This window comes from Coloeus monedula (assembly GCF_965178545.1).
Source record: "Coloeus monedula genome assembly, chromosome: 2".
In the NCBI taxonomy this organism is placed as follows: Eukaryota; Metazoa; Chordata; class Aves; order Passeriformes; family Corvidae; genus Coloeus; species Coloeus monedula.
In genome coordinates, this window is record NC_138782.1 from 65,248,223 (window position 1) to 65,272,742 (window position 24,520).

The 24,520-nt window shown below is 37.1% G+C and overlaps 1 protein-coding gene across 1 annotated transcript; it reads left to right on the forward strand.

The window, feature by feature from the left end:
• Positions 1-46: 46 nt before the first annotated feature.
• On the forward strand, positions 47-24,520 carry LOC309570125 (vesicular inhibitory amino acid transporter-like; the record flags this gene model as incomplete). Its single annotated transcript, XM_082276752.1, has 2 exons — positions 47-355; positions 23,369-24,520. The coding sequence occupies 2 exons, from the start codon at positions 47-49 to the stop codon at positions 24,518-24,520; spliced, it is 1,461 nt and encodes a 486-aa protein (XP_082132878.1).

The window sequence follows — 24,520 nt, forward strand, 5'->3', positions numbered from 1 at the left end:
TAAAGACATGTAATGAAAAATTTTACTTTTATGTTTGGTACTGAGGATGGCTCACCTGAAGCAGACTTTTTCATCTCTTTTCAACTGCTGTAGGGAAACACCATCTCTCTTTTTGGGACTGCTGAGGTGGGACAGCTGCCTAGACACCGATGAAGAGCATGTGAATTTTGCTAGAAGAGATGAACTGAACAGAGCTCACAATGAGAATAGAGAGGAACCAGATGGACCCCTGAAATTTGAGCTTAATGTTTGTCACCAGGATCCAGAATACAAGTCCCCAGCTCCCTTGCCACATGCTCAGGTCAAACTGATCACCAGCTGGGAAGCAGGGTGGAATGTAACAAATGCCATTCAGGTAACCTTTTATTTCCACACTTATTCCACTCATCATTTAAAAAACTGGTCATCACTTAGCCTGCTCTATTTTACTTAGCTGTACCATCATTTTGCTTATTCTAAAAGGTTTCTATGAATTTATTACTCACATATTTGAGTCTTTCTGCATAAGATTAGCACTCTGATAAAACAGAGTTCCAAAGAGAAAAATGATACATATGTCATCTGAAGTTTAAAAAGTGTTTAAATTAGGTGGAATTGAAAAGGTGGTGATTGCGCCTGTTTTGGAAGTGCCAACATTATCTTTAATAAGCATATTTGAATTCAGAGATGTTTGATAGAAATGTGAAGTAAACATCTGATAAAAAGAGGATGGTAAGAGCCAGACTGACGTCAGACATAAATTTACTGACATGTAAATTAAACTAGAAATAAATTGAAGCACGAAGCACAAGAAGTGTAATAATACTTGTCAGTGTTAAAGAAAATAGTTAGGTTGAATAGACTGAAAGCATTTGGTCCCAACATTCTGTGTGGAATTTGAGTATCTTTCCAAATCCTTAAATTTAGCATTAAGTGTTTCAGAATCTTTTTCTCACTTTTCATGATTCATTTCCTTACATAATTCTATCATTACCACTAACTTTCTGTCTGACATGGTAAGAAGAAAGCAGCATCCACAGACACATCTAGTCCCAGTAACTGTTGCTTAAACACTTTTTTATGCCACTTTAATTATAGAAAAATAATCTTTCCAGTGTCACACAAGTCTGACTATGCCGATGTACGTTTGTTTACATATCCAGTTCATCCCTCAGCTCTGCAAGGGAGGAGAAAAAAGGACATATTTCTAACCCTGGTGTATTTTCAAACATGAGCACCACCACATGAGAGCCAGTGCAATAACAGGGCACAGTAGCATATCATACTCTGAAAGTGTTCAGCTGTGAATAAAAGTGTGAAGTCCTAAAATACCCCAACTGCATTCTAGTAACACATTTTATCTTCAATCTCCCTCAGCAGCATCTAGTCAGGACAGGAGTCTGGGATGAGAGCCCGTTGTCTCTGTGAGTTTTGCATTTGATTTCACCAAAGCCAAGATTTCATTCTGGAAGTCAGTTTTGTCAGTATTTGCTGTATGACCTTTTGGCAAATCACATTCTCTAACCCATTGTTTTCCTTTCTGAAAAACAAAAATAATAATGCCTCTGTAAACATATCAAAGTCCCCAAAAAACCCTAAATGTTGTGTACAAAATTACTGTTAATTATTAATAATATAGCTTTAAAATAGACTGATAATGTATTTTAACACAATCAAATATGCAGTTGTCTATTTAAAATCAGGAAAAATTCAAGCTAACTTATCCAATCAAATCAGTAGCTATGATCTTAGTCAAAACTCTCAGCATGCTGAGTGTTAACTACCATGGCTCTCATTTGGTCATATATTTTAGAAACTAGCATTAAAAGAGCAGTTGGCTACAGCCAACTGTATTGAGGTTTTCTCCTAAGGCAGGCTGAAGGTTGCACAGCCTGGAGACTGCAGTTTTGCTAATAGTATAACCAAAGTGCCCTACTGACACTTTATGAAACTGTGTGCATGTGGGACCAGGTATGTGAATCTGTGTACACATATTTGTATTATTCCTATTTCCCAATACCCGGGATTGGGAGCAAGTCATTTGGTTTAGAAACAAAGGCAGAGAGCAGAGAAAGGGAAGGGGAAAGGCAGGAGAGGAGAGAGGGGAGAATACTGAATGGGCATCTGTCAGTAGAAAATAACAGTTTGAAGAAATTTCTATGAATAGCTTTGAAAAGAAAGTCAGAGTTGTGAACAGAATGATTAAAACAATCTAAATGTTCTTGACTGGTGAAGATAATCTTTGATAAAATGACAGTTGTTTTGCCCTACCCAGAGGAAAGGGCAGAAGTGTTTTGCATGACAATTAGAGGTAAACATTTCAGCAGAATTTTTAAGTGTTCTAAACAGTTATTTCAGTGAATTCAATTAGTCTAAAAATGAAATTATTTTGCAATCCAGATTTATTATGGGAACAATTAAATCTTTGGTCTCTGAAATTAAATACAAGGGTTTTCTCACAGTGTTTTAAATATGAGGCTTTTCAAACAAACAAGAAGAGATTTTTATTTTGTTCTTAACTTGAACTGAAAAAATATGCACTTTTGGTGCTGATACTGTATGTGCAAATGATTGCTTCAGACATTTAAGTTTCCAGGGAAACATGTTTCGTATTTCAGCACTGCACAGGCAAATCAAAACCTGTGTTCAGTTAATCTGGGTAAGGACAGAGACCATAAAGCTGAGTTAATTCAAATGGGAAAATGTACAGCATCATCTGGCAGAGTGATGCAAGTTGCATTTGTTTGTATGTAGCAGTAAAAGGCCAAAATTATTTGTAATGACTTGAACACTGGTGCTGGATAGATAAGCAAAGCAGTAGTCACAAAGAAGAAGGTAGTTAAATTCCAATGGTACAGTATTTCACAGCAGAACCAAAGGACAATAAAGACTATTTATTTGCCAGTCACATGTAGTAGGATTTTTGCAAAGACTATGGAGAAAGCCAAACTAAAAGAAAAAGGCATTCAGTCTATAGTGTCATGAAGGGGCACAAGACAATGAAGAAAAAACAAGCGAGAAAGAGAAGTGAAATAATGGAAAGAAGTGAAAAAATGTTAATCTCACCTATAATTTATACCTGTGTACTTTATAAATGTAATTTATACCATTGTGAGTCGATCTCCACTTAGATCTCAGGAGGGCCTAACAGTGAAAAAGATCAACCGCTTTACCAGAAAGCTTCAAGTGTCTTCCAGTACTATGATGCCTGAACAATCTTTAAAATACAGGCTAATATAATTGCACAACTTTTCTCTGAATGTTTGGTAAAACATGATGTATCAAATCTGGCTGGAAAGCAGCCCAACAGAAAAGGACCGGGGGATGCTGGTCAACAGCAGCGGAACAGGAGCCAGCCTGTGCCCAGGTGGCCAAGAAGGCCAATAGCATCCCGGCCTGTCCCAGCAATAGTGTGGCCAGCAGGACCAGGGCAGTGACTGTCCCTCTGTACTCAGCACTGGGAGGCCACACCTCAACTCCTGTGTTCATTTTTGGGTCCCTCAGTACAAGACAGACATTGAGGTGCTGGAGCATGTCCAGAGAAGGGCAACAGAGCTGGAGAAAGGTCTGGAACACAAGTCCTATGAGGAGCAGCTGAGGGAGCTGGGGCTGTTTAGCCTGGAGAAAAGGAGGCTCAAAGGAGACCTTACGACTTTCTACAATTACATGAAAGCAAGTCGTAGCCTTGCAGGGGTCTTCACCCAGGCAGCCAGTGACAGAATGCAAGGACATAGCTTCAAGCTGTGCCAGGAGAGGTTTAGCCTGAACATTAGGAATTATTTCTTCACTGAAAGGATTGATAAGCATTGGAACAGACTGCCTAAGGAGGTGATGGAATGACTATCCCTGGAGGTGTTCAAGAAATGACTTGCCACAGCACTTAGTGACATGGTCTTGTTGACAGGGTGGTGATGATCTTAGAGGTGTTTTCCAACTAAAATGATTCTGTGAAATCCAACTACGCATTCTCTTTGATTCAATGCATCTAATACCTAATGTTGCCAACATTCATATCCTTACTTTTGCAAAAAATTAGGTTGTACAAAGATTAGAAATACCTGCAGCAATGGAAATTTTCTTGTTCCATGATCAGAGTAACACAATATGGTGCTTGACTACTGTCAGTGCTTCCAGGAATAACAATAATGAAATTAGTATTATTAATCATTACTTTTCAATGTATCAATAATAAATTAACAATTATTTCTGTAGAAATCATAACTATTCTTATTATATTTATATTCTGTGTATTATACATTAGTTTAGAAAAGACTCAAGACTTCAATAATCATAATTTTAAAACCTGAATATCCATATTCCTTTCACTGCATGCCTTTATGACCATATTTCTGTACTGAGTTCCAATTTTAACTTATGTAACTGCAACTCCTAAATGCTTAACTGGAAAACACACTGATGCTGAGGAACAGAATTAGCAGACATGCCTCCAAAGTATAGATGCAAACATCTGAGGAGTGTCTAAAACCCCCTCACTTTAAGCTTTACTGACACAAAATGTAAGCATTTTCCAAATATAAATATGTACATGCTTGTAGTCTTAGAAAACGGGTCATTAGATGTGTAACGATATAAATCCTCTCATCCTGAACCTTAAATAATTTAGTCGTGTTTGGCTAAATAGCCACTTGGATTTTAACTCCAGCACTTGATCTAAAGTATTTATTTTCCAGACATGAGAACAAGGGTCAATCCTTTCTTGAGCACAAAGCAGTAATTTCCTTGAATTATACGTTATATATTGAAGCTGAAGGCATATGCATTGAAGCTAAAGTCATACTCTGAACTAAATTACAGACATCTGAGAGAAACTAACTTCTGCATTTCATATCAAGATGTGGTATGGAGAATTGAAGGGAGATGCCCAATGCTGATATCTAACCTAGGACCAGAAAGTAATTCAAGTTTCCAAATGAAATGTCAAAAAATGACAGCACAAAGTAAAATTCCAAGATAGTAGGACTATTGTGGTGCACATAAAAATTCCACATAGTGAGTATGATTTTAGCTGAAATGTGCCAGCAATACTGGCAAATTTATTTTTCCAAGGCTTGCAACCACAAACCCTTATAGCCAGAACTGCAGACCCAAAAAAAAGCCCAGTGAGGGCCATCTAAATTCCGATCTGTTTTTTCTATGATAGAATGTCACCATTATGCAATGCAATTGATAAAAGATATATTTTGGGGGAGAAGACTCTGTAACTAGTGTTTGTACCCTTGTTTTCCCTTCTGATTTTCTCTTGAGGGGACAAAAAGATTCCAGACATATGTCACTACTTTGTATAACCTTTTATTTCAGCTCAGACCCTGTGGTAGGCTTCTTTTGTGCACATATTCATATAGTACAGAGAAGGCTGCATTCAGGATATATATCTTCTCTATTCCCAATCCTACTTCTTATCACAAAAGCTTTTTATCAAAAATGTGTTATCCTGCAACAAAGAAATAACATCTAAATCAGAGAAATATCTTTATTTGACATGTAAGCATGGTGCAGCAGACTGATTTTGAATTAACTAACTGCCATTCCCATAAATCTCATTAGACAATGCACTTTATCAGTCTGCTTTTTCCTTGGTCAGCTGCAAACACTAAAAAATGTTATGAAGACAGAACTCCTAAACACAGAGAAGTGGCTCATCTAAAATTGTTCCAGGAATAAATATTTGGATAATTCTCATGGGATTTAAGTTGCTGTTTTGTAGGTTTTGACTTTTATGTCATATGTCACATTATTTGGGCAATAACCAGGTGTGAGGGAGGGAGTATTGATGGATTTACGTTAACATATTCTACTGTAACTATTATGGAAAAGTTAGGATGTCAAATCACTTTCCATAGCCCCTCCATGTCAGGTTTTCCATCAAGTAGAAACTGTGATATAACATAACTAGTCCACAAAATTATTCCTTGGACATATAGATAGTCCCAACATATGGGCTATTGGTTCAGAAAGCACCATACTAGCTCCTGAAGCCCAGGAAAAAGCACATGGGTTACACAAGCAACAGACCAAAGTATTGCAATTCTTTAAGCCTTCTAGGTGTTAAAATGACATATCAAAATATCTGTAGAAGTTAAAGCAGACCTTAGATCATGCTTGCCCTCACCATGTGTTCAAAATTGCTGTTCTCAACAAATGACTTAACAAGAGTTACAGGAGGTGTCTCTCTCCGTGTGTCCTTCATAAATGATTCTAATAGCCTCAGTAGTTTGGCTACGACTGATATACTTTATTATATAATTTATTATATTGATCTAATTTAAGCTAATCAGCATATATCTCATATGAGAGGGAAACATTCTAAAATATAATACTCAAAAAACCCATGGAATTTAACATGCAACCTCAGCCTTAAATCTCAGTATCTTGATTACACTGTGTGTAAGATAGATATATTTTTAAATATTTATTCTTAACCAATACTTTATTTTATATCTTGAACAGATTTTTACCTGAGTTTTACAGACATACCTGTCTCATGTTTCATTCTTTTGATAACAGTAGCCAGAATCACTGCTGGGCCTAAAGAAATATGAGTAATTCTGTTCAGAACCTCAAATTATAATCTTACATTTCAAGAAAGTATTTATTTGACACTTGATTTTTAGCAATGGCAATTATCTATCATTTCCAACAACTTCAGCAGAAACTCTTCTTGCCTTGTACTTTTGAAATCTGTGTATTTCAGCATCTAAATTTCAAAGCCACCATGTCTTCTTGAGCTTACTCCTAGAAACAGCAGCTAAGTCACTGCAATGCATAGTATACTTATCCTGGGATTGATGTTCAGTTTGTCACAGTCTGGTAAAGAAAGTGCTTGAGAAAATTTGCAAGTGGCTATTTCTTGTAAGTGAGGACTTCTCATTGACTTTTCAGTTGTCATATAAGCTTGAAAATTGTTTCATCTGGAAAATCTACTACTATTAATCTTTTAGAGCAGCTATTTTATAGATGTGAGTCTTCCTACATGAAGCAGATGGTAATAGAAATTGCGTGCATGTAAAAGGACAAAAGAACTAGGAAGTAAGCATATAGTAGTATGGCAAGTAAACTGGGAGGGACCAGCTCAACTCTTCTCCTTACAGTGGTGCTTTCCACTGGTAATAATGTGAATTTTTTGCATTAATTGGAATCTGCAAGTTGCTCTAGCATGCTGCCAACAGATCTCGTTAATAAGGACATTTAGTCATAGAATCACGGAAGATCCCGAGATGAAACGGACCCATAAGGACCCATCATTGGGTCCAATACCTTGCTCCAGCACCTGCAGTGTGCAGTGCGTGGTCCTGCCTTCAACACTGACAGAATTCCTTGGGTGGATGCACTGGAGGAGTCTGTCAGTATTTTAACCATTTTATATCTCACTCAACTTAAGTACATCTCCATCCAAGGGCTTCAAACCCTGCCATTATTCAAAGGCCAGCTACTATCAGTGGTGTTGCTAGAGCTTAATAGACAGTCTATCAAGTGACAGAGGTATGATTTACATACTCATTTACATATATTTGCAGAAAGGGTGTGTTCATTTCCATTTCTTCCATAACACATATGAAACAAATAGTATGTGTAAGTACCTCAGAAACCTGAACATTGTGCCTCCTCCTCCTCCCAGGCCTCTTTTTATTTCATTTCACCATTAGGAAGCCTTCAAAGCACCCAGGAGATGGCCTGCTCTGGTGGTGTTAATACCTAAAAAAAGCTCTTGCGTTGGTACATAGATAACTTAGAAACACACACACACACTACACCACTCCTTTTACTTTTCTTTGCAGACTTTTTTATAAGGAAAATCTTACCTGCATTAATACATACGGTCATGACCAGCTTCCTCTTCTCTGTACTGCTGTCCCTATCCAGGCACACAACTAATGCTGGCAGTGTCTCCTGAATGTCTGCCTCGTGCCTTCCTCCCTGAGGTCATTGCTTGCACCAGACTCAGGCTCTTGGAGCTCCTACAGACGCAGCTGATAGACACCACATCCTTTCCCCTCGCCTTTGGGAGTGTGGGACTGAAGCAGAGTGTGTTTTCCTGGGCCCGTTCAAGTTCACGTCTTATTTAGATCCTGCTGCTGCATACTTAAAATATTGGTCTGTCTTTCCAGCAGTCAAGCAGTTAAACAGAGTTCCTAGTCTTTCATCCAGTGTCTGCCCACACCAGAATTCCTTCATTCCCTGTGTGAGTCCTTGTCCTTGCTACCATGCAGGCCTGTCATCTGGCATCATCTTTCAGTCAGGCCTCTTTCTAGAGACTCAGACTAGGTCCCTGTCCTGCTAATTTTTATTGTAAAACCTCACTATTATATAATCTGGTTTACCAATCCACAAGGCTAAAACTGATATGAGCACTTATAATTCCCTGTCTGGGTCACAATAACACACTTTTCCCTAACATTTCCAAGCTCACCCCATGCATGCCCACCTGGAAAGCTGATGCAGTTCCATAACTCGTAAGACCACAAGCTTTTGCAAGAAAGTCTTCAACCATCAAATCAAATGTAAGCTGCTCATTTTTTCTATAATAATCTACTATTTTTCTTCCTTCATCTATTGACTTTGGTCTCTCTTTTTCCAGTTACAATTACCATTTTCAATTTGTTAAATACTTAAACAAGCATTCCAATCAACTGATATGAAGATATTCCTCTGATACTCTTAGAAATGTCCTTTTGATGAAAATTGCAGAGTTATAAGCTACATTGAAACCAGCGTTTCCTCTCTTGACTCACAGTATCTGGTATTGACTCAAGGTTTCCTTGACTCCCCTCTCTGCCTGTATTTTTTTCATGTTATCTTTCCCCTAGATTTTAAATTCTTTGGAGAAGAGAGCATCTCTTTGTGCTTTGTTTGCACGTTGCTTTACACAATGGGATTACATTCAAGAACTTCCAGGTGCCCCAATACTGAAAACAATTTTGAAAGTGAGTCTCAAAATGTTTCCTATTTTACAGAAACTCCTTACAAAATAATGATTGTTTAAATGTAGCCTGTGATAAATCAGTTTGACATTTGATTCAGTTTCCCCTCTTTTCTCTATAAGGAATTGATTCTCCTTGCTATTGAGACTCATTGTAGAGGTTGAGCACAAGATAAATCAGCAAAAGAATGTGATAAGAGTACCTTTAGAATATTCAGCCATTAAGATGGGCATTCCATCTTAAAATCCAGATGGCAAAGAAAGAAAATGACAGAAATATGATATCAAAGACAAATGGATAGTGGCGTTATGAAAATTTTACTCTTTGAAACAATAAATGTTGCCAAAAACAAAGTATCAACTAGTCAGCTGCTTGAAAGCAATGATCCCTTTATTCCATGGGAGAGCCCAATGTGCCACGACTTGTTGCAGAACAAGGATCTCTGGCTCCCTCAGGTGAAGGGAATAGCTGATGTGCTTTCCCACTATACTAAAATCAAATTAATCTACCATACTTTTTGGTGTCATCAATCCCTGCAAGCATTTTTAACAAGCTGAATTAAAACAGATGGTGTAATTTTTCCTTCTCTTTTTTAAATTCATGGTAGGTCACGTGGTATTTAAATACACTGTTATTAGGCAGCTTTGAATTTCTGTATCTATTTGGCTACTTCATTGTTGTGGTGTTACATTAGACAGTTAACTTTCGAAACAAAGCCCAGATTACCTATTATAGTTATTCACCAGCTTTCTGTGACTGAGATCATTTGTATATTTGTTCCTCTCTATAGCATATGCCATTGACCAGCTATCACTACTGGAAAACATTCTTCTTAAATATGTTCTTTCTGCCCCTGTTCTTAAACTTATGAGGTATGTAACTTTAGCAAATTTGCTTTAATAAACTGTATTTAGTAATATAACTCCTCCCAGGATAATATTCCTCCCAAGACAGCAAGAACAGAGTGACAGGCAGCAGAAAGTAAAATATTTTGTCAGATGGTATTCCTTTCCTGTTTTTTCTAAACTTCTTTCACTTCCATTAGCAAATTTTCAGAAGGGAGCTCATTTTTTTATGAAGTAAAAGAGTGAGCCCTAGGGTTTGTCAAGCAATAAAAATTAACAAGCTCAGCACTTGCAAATGCATAGGAGAATTTAATGCTGAAAGTAAGGGACATCTGAATTATTATAATGTGCTGGTAGAATCAGAAAGAGTGATGTTTCTCTAGCAGGCTTTCCACATGGTAAAGCTTCTTCCACACAATCCATAGACAGTTAACCTACAGTTTACTTCAGTGTATATAATTCCTGACAGCAGTAGATTCACTGAAATGGTACAAGGTCTGTCTGATTGAGCAAATAGAGCTATGTGAGAAAATAAAAAGCCCTAAATACTGATTATACACAGCATTGAATATGATATATTGTAACCTAGTTTTAGCACAGTAAGCTGTATAAAACATTTTACCCCTAAAGCTAAGTAAAAGAAATTGTCTTCTATTTGTATGTCTTCTCCCTCTTCTCCCCACATACACCATGCTTCCTGGAAGGCAATGTTTCTCTGTATTCTTGGCCAGTGGCACTGGTTTTGCCATATGTACAATGCTGTGTTACTAAATAGCTAACAAAAAAATGAAATTTAATATTTACTTCTTGAAAATGTAAACATATGAGTCAAAGTGAAGAAACATTCACTTCAGCTCATACACACAGGCTGCTATCCATTTCAGTTTCTCTTAGTCCATTTCTTGAATTGACACAAATAACAGCACCAGTAGATTATGTTTTGTAGTCTTTACAACAAACATTTTTTGTTGGTTTATGTTATCAGTAGCAATGGCAGTTTCAGGCCTTTTCCTTTACTCTACAATATTTCTATTCATGATGGGTTTTATTGCTGTTTCCCCCTCCAGAATAATGTTTGTTTCAGGCCAGTTCCTCCCTAATAAGCAGAGAACATTTTTCTTTTCAATTTTAAAACCCATTCTAATTTAATTATTTCAGACTAAATCTGGCTATTTCAGAAACTGTGAATTGTTCTATTGAACCTTGAAAAAAATGTGGATTGAGAATAAGAGTTATAAACAATATAGACCCAATATATCTTATTTTTATAAGAAACTTGTTTCTTATTTTTATAAGTTATCTATTTTTTCTGTTATAATGACTGTTACTGCTCTCACTTTACTGTCACTCTAGAAGTTTGCACTGAAGTTTATTCTATCTCACTACATTTTGAACCCATTCTCTTGTCTCATTGTCTACATGATTTCTGCAACTCCAAATGACATCTCCTCAGCCACCTTCCCTTGAGGGACCTGAAAATCTCCTTCTAAGCTTTAGCTGGAACCCGGAGTTTAAAATGAATTTTCCAGTCCTGCCCTTGTTGCTTTTACTTGCCTGCTGATTTCTTTCACTTTGGCTGGAAAGCCAACTGCTCTCAGACAGAGTGGTTTCTTTTATACTTTTTGTTGTTGTCATCTCAGGCAAAAAATAAAATACCTGCACAAAACTGTAGGCTTCCCTCTGCTCCTTGGATGGGATTTCAGAGACTCTTTACTATCCCCAAAATTGTGAGGAGCTGCCATTCCACCCTTGAAGGTCTCCTTTCCTATTCAGAAAGGATAATCAGCTGCATAATGCATACTTTCCCTCTAGCTTTCTTCTTATTCCTGTCTTATGCTTAGTTAGGTATTTTTCATTTCCAGTCATTTTTCCTCACAGCCTCTTGCCCATCATATTCTCCTACCCCTTGTTTCTGCCTCATATGGTTCACAGTCTTATGTTCTAATGTTCTGCACTTTACCTAAGGGCACTTTTTTCCCCTTTTCCTGCCTTCCCCAGTGCAGTTATGTTCCCAAGTTATCCAGCTTCTTGTGCTTCCTTTGCTCTTCCAGGGCCTGCCATTGTCTCGTGGCCTTTGTAAAGGAATTCACTTGACTCTACAGATGACAGAGAGAGACACAGGAATCTCTGATGGAGATTCACGAAATCTAAAACAAGTGCCCTGCACTGTGGAAACAAGTAGTCATATGGTGATCCTTATTTCTATCCGTCCATTCTGGAGCTACCGGACCCCTTCCAATTCAGATATTCTGTGATTCTGTCATTAGCTTAACTTTTTGCTGTGTTTAGGTAGGAAAAGTAAGGAATCCTGTTCCTAGTAAGAGCACATCAAAGCAAGGTAGATTTGTCATGTGCGTCTCTTCTGCCACTGTGTGCACTCATTCATTGATCATCTGTTTTAGACAGAGGTTGGGTGAGATTAGCCCAATTCATAGATGCTAAGAAGAGATAATTTCCTTGGGTACCAAAGAGAGTAAAGAAAGTAGTCACTTTAGTAACTTCAGTTACAGGCACTGAGTTTTCACCTAAAATTCATTAATTACACCTTGTGAATAAATTTCAATTTTGCTAAAAATTTGAATGTAAGAAATGAAAATTATTTAGGAGAAAGGAACAAAAATTAAATGCAGCCTTGAAATTAATTTCTCAAACATGAGATCACTACAGATTTCAGCACCAAAGTAGGAACAAAGGAGAGATTCAATAGAGCTGAGAAGTTTTCTCTGCACTATGAGAATGACTCAGGTTAAGAACAGAAAAGAAAACTCTTTTTTCAAATATACGAACTTTTACAGCAATTGCTTAGCTAACTTTGTTTTAATAATGAAAGAAATGCTTTTATTTCAATCCATACAGACAGTTTTTGTGTGTAAAAGTTAAGAATAAACCTGAGGTCTTCATCAAGGATCAAAAATAATCAAGGTCCCCAGTTTGTTCCCTCAGTTCCTCTCCAGTGCAATTGCAGACTAAGAAAATAAATAAATAAATAAATAAATACATAAGAAAGAGGAAAATAAAACAAAACAGACAACACAGAAAAGGAATATTACTTATTTTATAACTCCAGTCTTTTTTTTCCTTGGCCCGTAGAGGTCAAGGACCTCTACCAGAGTCTGGACAACAGAATGAGAAATACCTCCACAAGTAGTAATACTTCAATATTTTACATCTAGAGACCTTAAAAAGATGTTTTCAATGAGTATTTTATACGTTATATGCCTGGTTTCACAATGTAGAACCATATTCAATTTTTTTTTAATTTAAATGAGAGTTTACCTAACTTTGCTTTTATGATGAGTGTTCAGAGCATGCAATAAAACCCATTCACATTTCTTTTCTGACCTTTATTTTTTTCTCTTTGTTATTAATTATGCATATTTGGGAATGTTTGTCTAATCTACTTGAAATTAAGGGAATTATTCTACTTTGTTAAACATTAAGAATGATGTGGTCTTTTATGACATTATGGAACAGAGACACCTCCATTATCAGAATTCATTTGCAACCTCAACTTTATTTGTATCTGTGCATGATGAATTATCAGGCTGTAAAATCAGTTGCTGCTTCTTTTATCCTAAAGGTAGAAGCCTCCAGGGGTGCCACTGAAGTTTAAGTGAGGTTAAGAGAGGAAAAGCAGTAGAAATTTGTGTCTATACCCAGCCTAATGGTAAACCAGCATTTTTTTTCTCACGTATTCCAGAGGAATAGAGTATGGTACTCTGTATCATTTTAGTGATTCCTGCAGACCAAACATAATAGTATACCACTATTTATGTCTTTCATCTAGACAATTAACTATATTCTCCCCAGGCTGTGCTCTGGGACAAATTTCCCCTTTATATGCTGAAGTCTAGGAGTCATTACAGCTTGAGTAAGAGTCCACCTAAATTTGGTGGTTAGGTCTGTACTGAGGAAAGAACAGGATAATATCTGCCAGGGGAGGATTCAGTCACCTTTTATTCATGACAAATCCTATGCTGGTGTTCGGAAAATACAACTCAGCTTCTATAAGATGTAACCTGTCTTCCTTTTCAGCTCTCAGAGGTGCATAAGGTTTTTTTCCAATGCAAAGTTCTTTGCAGTATGGTGTTGTTTTCTTCCATTCCACTTCAGCATTACTTGTTAAAAGTGACAAGAACTGTGGCTTGTCCCATCCAGGCAGCATTCAAGAAAAGCTCCTAATGAGCCAAATGCTTTCTCACAGCCTGATTTTGAACTTTCTATGCACTTGAATTCTTCCTTTTGTTATGTCAGTGCACGCTCAAATAAAGTTATTTGACTCCCCACTGCTTTGCTTTGCTTGTATTCTCCCAAAGCCCCCCTCTGCTTCCCCTCAAGCTCTTTTGGCCATACATTCATGGAACTCACTTGCATGTTGCTGTGCTGGATGTTTGGATCACTTGCCTGCCTTCAGGTGAAATCCTGGGCCATAATGAGTGAAATAGGTAAGCAGCCAGGGAGTCTATGTTGCTCACCAAAACTAACTTTCAGAATAATGTTTGTTTTAGTTTTAACTGACTTACTTTTTTTATCTCTTTTTCCTCTCTGATGCATAACACATAATAAGAACCCTCATTCTTCTATGAAAGGCTGCTTTCTCCTTTGGGACCAAGCAAAATAATGTTTTCTTAAAAGGTAATTTGCTTGGGAGATTTTCTTTGTGTGATTCAGTTCATTCTTGCAGAGAGCTCTGGATTTATGCAAACTAACATTTTCCATCAAACCATGAGGAATTAAGAATCAAGCATATTTCAGTTTGGGGACAAATATTTAAACCAATAGCCAATGGGATCAGATTTCAAACCCAAAGCCAATGGGATCAGATTTCACATTTAATAGCAGCAATTTTTTTTTCCTTGTTTTCCCAGACATTTTCTTTCCTCTGTTCACTTTTTTTATCTTTAGGAGATTCTTAAGACTAATATATCCACTAAAAGGAGAAAAAAAATCAGTGGCTTCTGTCAGTCAAATGGACACATACATTTTGCTGTGCAGACCATGCAGCTTCCTTGCCTGCTTAACTTATCACAGTATCTTCTGAGCAGTCTATATCTGCCTTATCATCTACTTATGGTAACTGAAGGATTGACAGGTAAGCACTTCTAAAGTTTCTGTCAGTATATAAGGCAATTGAGGGCATTAATCACAGAATAAACACCTTAGTCACTGTTGTCCCTGCAGCTGAAAGAGGCCGGCACTGGCAGAGAAAGAATAAGAAAAATCAGGAAAAACAAGATTGCTGGGGTCTAATACAACCATCCCTGAAGTTAAAGGAAGATTTTTCACTGACATTAGAGGAGATGGATCTGCTGCTAAGGTCAGACAGGCCATAGACAATATTTGAAGTTTTCCACAGAACAGCTCATTGTGTTTTTGAATTCAAACTCAGCTGAGCTGTGAACAAACTGTGAAGTGAGAGGGAAAGTAGATGAATTCTTTTCCTGAAATCTATAGAGCAGTGCCAGGAGTTTGGGTAGCCAGCCAGGGAAATGGAAATTCTTACTGCTGAGAAGTAATAGGATATAACTGATATTGCAAATACGTGATGGGATGATCTATGCACCTGGAATTTAAAAATTATTAGTTAAAACATGTTTACCTAAAAAGAAGAGGCAAAAGAAATGAGGGTGGCACTCTATGTTAGAGAGATGATTATCTGTGTTAGATCTATTGTCTGGAAAGAAAAATTGTACTGTTCTTGGTGACTTCAGTTTTAAAGACCTACAGTAGGCGTTCTATGCAGTATGTAGTAAAACACCATTGAAGTTTCTAAAAATTACAGATGGTAATTATCTAACACAAAAAGTATTGAACCTAGCATAAGATAATTCTACTTTGAGCCTCATTACATTGGATAAAAGGGAACAAATTGGAGGATCTAATTGCATTAATTATGGGAAAACAGAGTACTTCATACCTCAAAAGTGACTTTTTCAAACCTGGAGAAAATTAAGAGAGATAATTCATTAGGAAGAATAAATACGGACGACCCATCGTGAAAGAAACTTTAAAGTTGTTTAACAAGAATTTATGAGATGTCCAGAAGGCACACCTCATAATTAAGAAACAGTATACCAGTGTGTTAATACCCCTCCTACTTCAGGAGTTAAGTGAATGTATCAATTAAAAAATTTTTAAGTATATGTATAAGCAAAAGGGAGAAATAAAAGGTGAGAGTAATAACTATGTTACAAACAGTAGCAAAGAGAGGAAAAAATGGATCTCCCAGTAAACAGGACAACAAGAAAACAATTTTTAGGAATTAGTAAAAAAAGAGGCTAGGTTTAGTGTAAAAATTCAAAACAGAAATACTAACTGTGGCAAAAATTAAGTATAAATGGAAGTGTGTGTCTATCTATGTGACTGTGTATGCTTGTCTGAAAGTACCAGGAAAAACAGCAGAACAAAGTTAAAAAGGAAGGTCTGCATTAACTGCTACAGAGCAGCATATAATTGATTTCATTTAAAAGGAGAGGTAGAAAAACTCACCTATAACTAAGTGTTAAGGGAACCAAGTAGAAGAAGGTATTTATAAAACATGCAGATAAGATAAACACTTCTGTGAAAGGCAGGAATTTTGCCTAATATTTATGAGGGATGAGACAAAATAATGAGGCAAAATATCTAAAACTGCATCTGTTCCAGAAGAGTATAGGAGGTAAATCAAAAATCTGTTTGTCATCACTAATCAAGATGAATGCCAGAGACATAATGAGCATTGGGCTGATGGCATCTCTTGTCCCCCTTGGTGCACACAAATGATCCTGGCCAAGTCAGGGAGACATAGACACCAGAATATGTGGATGTAAGTATGGGAAAAATTAACTTAGAGATTTTCTCATGTAAGAACATCTTAATCTTCTCTGAGATCTCTCACTGAATTTTGCAACAGTGATTTCCTACATTAGTAGAAGGAGGTTCTAAGACTCTTCTTAATTCTAAAAATGTTCATAAGTAGTTCCTGTAGAGAACCAGGAGGACCTGCTCATAGCACAGGAGAAGATTGTGACATTTTGTAATTTTTCAGGATATGCATTATGCTATTCTGCATAAGACATTTAAATGTTATGTCTCAGAGTTTCTACACTATGTGTACACACTCCATGCTCAGCATGGACATCACTGAAAGGAAATTCATCTCAGCTCTGCTAATGGCCTATTGTAAGATAGGTGTGAATTTTAAATTGATGTGTCTAATTTTTCCAAGCTTAGACTTGGACAATTAACTATGAGATAACCTCAACTGTTATTTAAAATGGATGTTGAAATGGATCTCAATAGTATTTTGAAGGCAGAATGGCCAGCAAGTTTTCACTTGGGAGACATAACAAAAGACACATCTGACCAGGTAATATTCTTATTCAATTACTACCACATGTGGACTCTTCAAGAGATTGTGGATATCATCCCAATATTTTAAAAACCTGATAAATCCTGACTAGTGAAACCTGGCAACAATGCTGAGAAAAAGAATGTAATTGTTACTACAGCTTTTAATTGATAGAGAATAAAAAGCTAGAAATATAATTAGTGTCAATCATTATGTTTCTGGAGAAAGAGTTCTTACAGTCCTTATTAAATACACTTCAAATTATTCTTTTATGACATTGTAATTTAGTCAGTGAAAGATAAATAATATATTTACATTTTTAAAAGGAATTTTGACACATTAATATACAACATGCTGATTTAAAAATTAGTGCAACCACAGAGTACATCTTAAATGGATTAACAACTGCCTAAGTGACAGGTTCCAAAAAAGTAACTGTCAATGTGGACATATTGTCAAATGAATGAGTTTCTAGTAGTGTTTAGGAGGTTACCTGGTAGAATGATCAGCATCTGGTCCAGTATTATTCCATGTAGTCAACAGTGGTTTGGAAGAAGATGCAAAATCACTGATGATCACGGTGGTGACTGAGAAAGGAAGAAGACCATGGAGGTCAACAAGCAAGTAGCTTTCTTATCATGGCATGAGATTAAGGGATGTGCTATGTTTTTTAATTTATATTAATAAAGTTCCTTCTTTGTATAAGTGCCACAGCAACCAAGGCTTGCATCTGTTTGGGAAAATTATGTATTTCAAATAGCAACAAATGTTAAACAGCATAATTAAATATTTTGTGGAATTATACTGAAAAGCAGGGATCTTGAATTTATCTCCCTACTCTTCCAAGATGATTCATGTAGGATGCTTTCCGGTATAGTTTCTATGTCTAACCCATGTTCATGCAAGGTATCAAATGCATAGTTGGGGAAATTAGTCAAGCTCAAATGAACCATTCCAGTGGAGTAACTACAGATGGTGAGAAAGGCAATCAGAGCTAATTTGGAAGTCTGGCATATCAGCATGTATTCTGCATACAGGAGAGCTGTCCTAAGGGAATAATTTTCAGTTAAATTCTTCTTCATTTCTTAATTTATTTTTCCATATGATTAAATCTTAAGGTGAAATAATTTTCTCTGTCTCTGTCTTGATTTTTAGCATTTCTTTTCACTCCATTTAATTTTATTGTCTTTTGGCATGCCTCAACTCTGGCCATGATTTGACCTTCTTTACTTTTTAATTACTTTTCAGTTTGCTTTTTTTTTTCAAAATGTCATATTTCAGGTTAAAACAACCTATGAAACAAAATATTTTACTTGGGACTAAAAGCTTTAAAACTGAATATGAAGGAATTTTGATATCTTTCTCTGCGTGTCTGTCCATGCTCACTTCAATTTTTTTAAGCACATTTTATTCCTTGGGGAGATGCTTGCCCTGAGGTGAAGGAGTGTGATAGCCGTATGATAGCAAAAAGCCCATTTTTTTATTCAGCACTGAATCAGATGTCAGCTATTTTTAAATAAGAAGCCAGCCTTGCTGGTGTGGGAAACACACACATGTAGTTCAAAGAGTGTAGTCAAACCATCAGCAAAGTGTTTTAATGTGCAGATGTAGAATGGAATTCCTGTTCTGCTTGTTTTTTTGAAAAACCAATTGTAGGTGGATTGGTGATTCCTGGTGACACCTGTCGTACCTGGATGCTTCTGCTTGGGAGTATTCTGACAAGGCAAACAGCTTCTAGCTGATTCTGACCTTTTCTTACCTGCCCTTTCTGCTCTTCTCCTTGCTATTTCTCCAAAGGCTGGTCACCAGTTGAGCCCTCAGTTCTTTGTCCCGCCTTGGCCCAGCTGCCCACGGCTGTCTGCTCTGGGTGTTTGACCAGGACCTCCGTCCAGACACACTGACTGACACAGAACAGTGCACTTCCATCCTCAGTCTAGCGTGAAAATACCCAAGTCTTGCAAATGTCTTGGGATGCAAGGGAAGATGCAACCCACTGGGCAAGTTTGGGCTCTCTTCTCACCCAGGGTGGATGGAGTGATGGTAAATAACACAACCACTCAAGATGCTCCATGGCAGAGGATAGTTTCAAAAACTCTACCTCCTCTGTCCCCAGATGTGTGAGTGCTTTTTCCCTGTGATATTCTATTCCATGAACAGATCACCTTAAAGCAGCAAATTTGAGCTAACACATTTGACTTTGCTCTAGAACAGTTGGAAATAAAGCCAGTCAGACTAGAACACTTCCCAGACAGAATGCTGAAACTAAGAGTTATGAGGCAATTTAGGGAACAGTTCCTTTTGCTGCTCATTTTTTAACTGATGCCTCACAGCTAAGGCTGTCTGTGCCATAATTTGGACATGAGACACAGGATCAGAAGATTCAATAAACACAAGTGCTGGGGCCAGGCTGGACAAAATGTGCAATGAGAAATGGTGCAAGAATTACCTGAGTCCCTTTTTCCACTAGCAAGGAACCGTTGAAATTTTGTCATGCTCTATCTGCATTCTCTGTGCACTCTCCTCTCATGAAAGGGGCACAAAAGGCACCTTCATCAACATCCAAGAAAGGATTTCTTTATGGAGGATGAATTTTCCATGTAAAAGTCACTTTTAGGAATAATCTAAAGTTGCTGAGCAGATGCAAGCCAGAGAATACAGACTGGTGCCTGTTATATTACATTGACAATAAAACAATTTATTAAAAATATCTCTTTTTTTAGCTAAACTATTTAAACTTGATAATGTTCTTGATAATTGTCCTAACAGAAAGTATTGCTTTTGGAAAGGTAAGAACTGGAGAGCAGGTACAAAATTAATTTTGAAGCCTGGAAGTTTACATTTGTTCTTTGAGTTCTGGTGACCATCAATTACAGTTTTGGTTATTTTGTAGAATTTTGTTATTACTATTCTTTTATTTTAAATAGAAAAAAAAAGGTTCCTGGAAAGGCAGAAAAAGTGTTGTTCTTTCACCACAGACATAGTTACTGTATTGGCATGGTCAGTGTTTTCTCATTTCTCTCCACTAAACATGCTCTATATTCAAAAAGCTGTAAGACCAGTTATGTCCACAATGTTTGCTTTCTATTAGTAATTGAGACCTGAAGTTTACAAACTCTGGAAAAAAAGATGTCAAAGACATAAGCTGAAAGAAATACTTAGAGTTTCTATAGAAATGTTCAATTTAGAAATTCTAAACTCTAAACTTTGGAGCAGACAACCATACATAATTTTAAGAAAAAATATATACAGGCAAAAGTGGGTTTATTTAATAAGGTCTGAATTCACAAAATGAAAAAAAAAATTCAACCCAAAAAACCCCACCTCTATCATCCTGTGGTCTGTGTTAGCTACTGAATTGAACTATTTGGTATAAACAACAGCAAGGAGATGTTAGAGGTCAGAATTACGTTATGCTCTGATTAAACTGACAATTACGCATGGAAAAGCAGGCACCTGTGGGAAGGACTGTAAATGGCTGTGATAAGGTCTCTCAAAGTCTTCTGCTTTGGTTTAGGCTGAGGCTGGTCGTCCTTAACAGATTGAATTCAGCAGGGGAGAAGCCATTGTGTGGGTAAGGCCTATGCTGACACTTCCCTGCAGGTTAATTATACAGTGACCCTTTGGGTCAACAGATACGGTTTGAACTCCCGTTGCAGATTAGGCAGCAAAATAATACTGTGAGTATGGAACAAATGAGATAAGCTTGGTACAAACTGCAAGGAACAGAGAAAACCTCATTGTTCTTATGTTAGTATGGAAGACAACTCTGTGGCTTTATCTTTTTGATTTTTTCGTAGACTTGGTTTATTTGTGGTGTTTTTAAACTCAATCTGTTATGTAAATGTTCTCCAAGGATTGTTTTCATAGAAAGGAAATCAAATTCACTTCTTTAGGCAGCTATCTAACTTCCCAGTCAGTGAAAGCCATGATTAAAAATGGCATCATATCAAAAGCTGTTACATGTGTGCTACCTGCAGCCTGGCTGCAGCCAGATATCTAATCTTTTTAAGAAAGTAGACTGCTTGATGGCAAAAATGGTAGAATTTTGAACACTTATGTGAAGTTCATGTACAAAATAAATGCTGATTACACTGCAAGGTAATTGGGTCATGAGACCAGTGTTAGAATGGAGACATTGAGAGGAGAGATTTGGGTGACTAAGTACCACAAGCTGTGTAGTTGAATGTGCCAGCTCCTAAATGAAACGGCATCTGCGACTTATACAAAACCAATGCTGTAAATGAAGTCATGGAAAACAACCAAAAAAAGATATCTGGCCAATGACTTTATTATTAGTTCAGTAATAATAACTGAGCTACTTCTGTTTCAACACATAAAGGCATAGACCTTTCTAGCTGAAATATATTAGTGCATGTATTTAATTCTTTCGGCTCAAATCCAATTGAAAGCTGAAGATACCTGCTTCTAGAGTGAAGCCTGGTGAATTAGACAACATTGCTCTTTCATATGATAGGTACTCTATTTTTCTCATTGGCTTAGAGAAAAAACACTCCTCTAATTTAAGGACTTTTTTCTTTCCTGATTGGTGGTCATCCCACAGTCTGCCCAAAAAGAACTGCTATTTTGTGTCTGGAAGAGGAGAAGACTACTTTTTATATGTTGATGGTTATTTAGTGTTTTAAAAAATGCCTCTTTTCAGAGCCCTCTTTATGAATCACGCTTGGGAGTACTTGAATCACATGGAAGTGGGATGCTAGGTATAAGCCCTACAAAGCTGAGACAGGCACCTGACTTCTTGATGACCTCTATCAGAGATGAGCTCTTAGACTGCTTTCACAGAAACTGTCTGATAGTCATAAAACCAGAGAAAGTTCATGGAAAACACCTAAGGAAGAAGTATGCCTGAAACTCTGGTCCCCCACATGGCCTCATGGTCATGATTGTGCATGGTAAAGTGTAAGATTAAGATTTATACCATTAAACTCACCTCTTCTGTTTTGGCTCCTGAAAGTCAACAGCACTAATCACTCAGGAAGTGAGGGAAGTGTGGGTTGCCCCTTCTGTGGAGAGACCTGTTTCTGTTGGGGGTTCATAGGTTTTGCAAAGCAGATAGGGTTGCTCAGGTTTGGTTAGAAATAAAATCTAAGTGTGTGTGGTCCAAGTCAACTCCTTCTGTCAGGCCAGAATAAAAAGCATGAGCAAAAATACTCAGATTTCATCATGTGATGGGATGCAGTAAAAAATATTGAAGTGAAAATTTCTGCAGAACTAGTTGTTTTTCTGCAGGAATGTGTTTTGTTTCCTCCTTACCTTTCTTCAGTTGTCATGAATAAAAATGCCTGACCAGTATGACTCATGTGCAATTCCAAATTTCAGGTTTGTAACATAAAAAGAGAAATGTCATAGAAGCATCTTTCTTAAATTGGATGTTTTTATTAATAACTAATTTTCAAGGGCTGTGTTGGTTTTCTGCTGGTGGAAATGAAACTACATAAAAGTGTAATTTGTCCCTTAATAGAGAGAAGAAAGAGGGAAAAAGACAAAGAAGTGCTTATAGTGTTCTGTGAAAAGTAAAATTCCTTCTTTTTTTGTCAGATAAAACAAGTAAAACTGTGTTCTTTTCAAAAACTGTTTAGTGAAAAAAAAAGTTTTTGTATGTTTTGCATGTATTTTTAAACACCTAAAGAAGTTTGCACAGTGTGGAATCTCAGCAGTGAGAACAACCATTTTAGCAGTGGACTTAGCAAGAGCAAAGGCCACATGAGGTAGAAGCTGTGGAGGAAGCACAAGCATAGTCTGATGCACTCTAATGCCATTTTCTCTCCAGAGGTCTGTTAAAAATCCTTAGACTGAAGAGAATTGTCATTACTGAATCTATCTACACTGCTGTTCTTAATTGGAGTGAAACGTGTACAGATGATGCTAGAGATGCTTAATTTTACTGATACTGAACCTGTTTCATTAATATGCATGTTGACTGAATAACTAACTATGAACCTTCTAAAATGTGCTTCTAATCACATCAGCGTTAAATATTAACTAGAAAGCTGACTCTGTCATTCAGTCACATTTTCATTTTCCCAGCTTATCATTATGTGGGTGTTGATAGAAGTAGTTACTTTTGCTGGTAATTTCGTTTATCATAAATAAACACATTTCTCATGGTTGTTATTTACTTAGCAGAATGAAGCAGTCCTTACACCGTGCAGCTGGGTGAAAGCAACGTTCGATGGAGGACAGGTTTGGGGTGCAACTTCTAGTAAACATTTTGCCTCAGGGATTTTGTGCTATCTCTCTCTCTTTTTCCTCTTCAGGGAATATTTGTCCTAGGATTGCCATATGCTCTCCTCCACAGTGGATACAGTGGTCTACTTCTCATTGTCTTGGCTGCAGCATTATGCTGTTACACAGGCAAAATTCTAATTGCTTGCTTGTATGAAGAAAATGAAGATGGGCAACTGATAAGAGTGAGAGACACGTACGAAGATATTGCAAATGCCTGCTGCAAAAAGTTGTCTCCCAGTCTAGGTGGCATAGTTGTCAATGTGACCCAAGTGGTGGAACTGCTCATGACATGTGTTTTGTATCTGGTTGTTAGTGGGAACTTGCTGTCTCATAGTTTTCCATATGTACCAGTGACTGAGAAAACTTGGTCTGTAATTGCATTTGTTACTCTCTTGCCTTGTGTATTTATCAGAACTCTCAAAATTGTTTCCAAACTCAGCCAGCTTTGCTCTTTGGTTCATTTTGTTATCATCCTTGTAGTGATAACTTACTGTCTCACACAAATACATCAGTGGTCCTGGGCAAAATTCAGACTCTCCCTTGAGTTTGAGGACTTCTTGGTCTCTGTAGGGGTGATCATCTTCAGTTACACTTCACAAATATTTCTTCCCACACTTGAAGGTAACATGAAAAACCCAGGGGAATTTAGGTGTATGCTAAATTGGACTCACTTTTTTGCCTGTATCTTGAAAACAACCTTTGCACTGACTGCTTTCTTGACCTGGGGTGAAAAGACAAAGGAAGTTATTACTGACAACCTGCCATCATTTTTTGAAACCCTAGTGAATTTATGTCTCTTAACCAAGGCTTTTCTTTCTTACCCTTTGCCCTTTTTTGCAGCCACAGAAATTGTGTGTTCTTGTATTTCCAAAGGTAACCATTCCAATTACAAATCTCCACTACTTGCTCTGGCTGTAAGAGGCTCATTTCTCTTGTTAACTCTGTTGATGTCCATGTTCACACCACATTTTGCCCTGCTGATGGGTTTGTCAGGCAGTGTAACCGGTGCTGCTATGACTTTTCTTCTTCCTTCTCTCTTCCATTTAAAACTTAAATGGAAAAAACTGTCCTTCTTAGAGAAATGTGCAGATATCTCTGTTTTTATTTTGGGCTTCCTTTGTAGCCTTGCAGGCATAGTTTGCTCAATAAAAGGGCTGTTTGAAGTATTTGGAGGAGTGTAA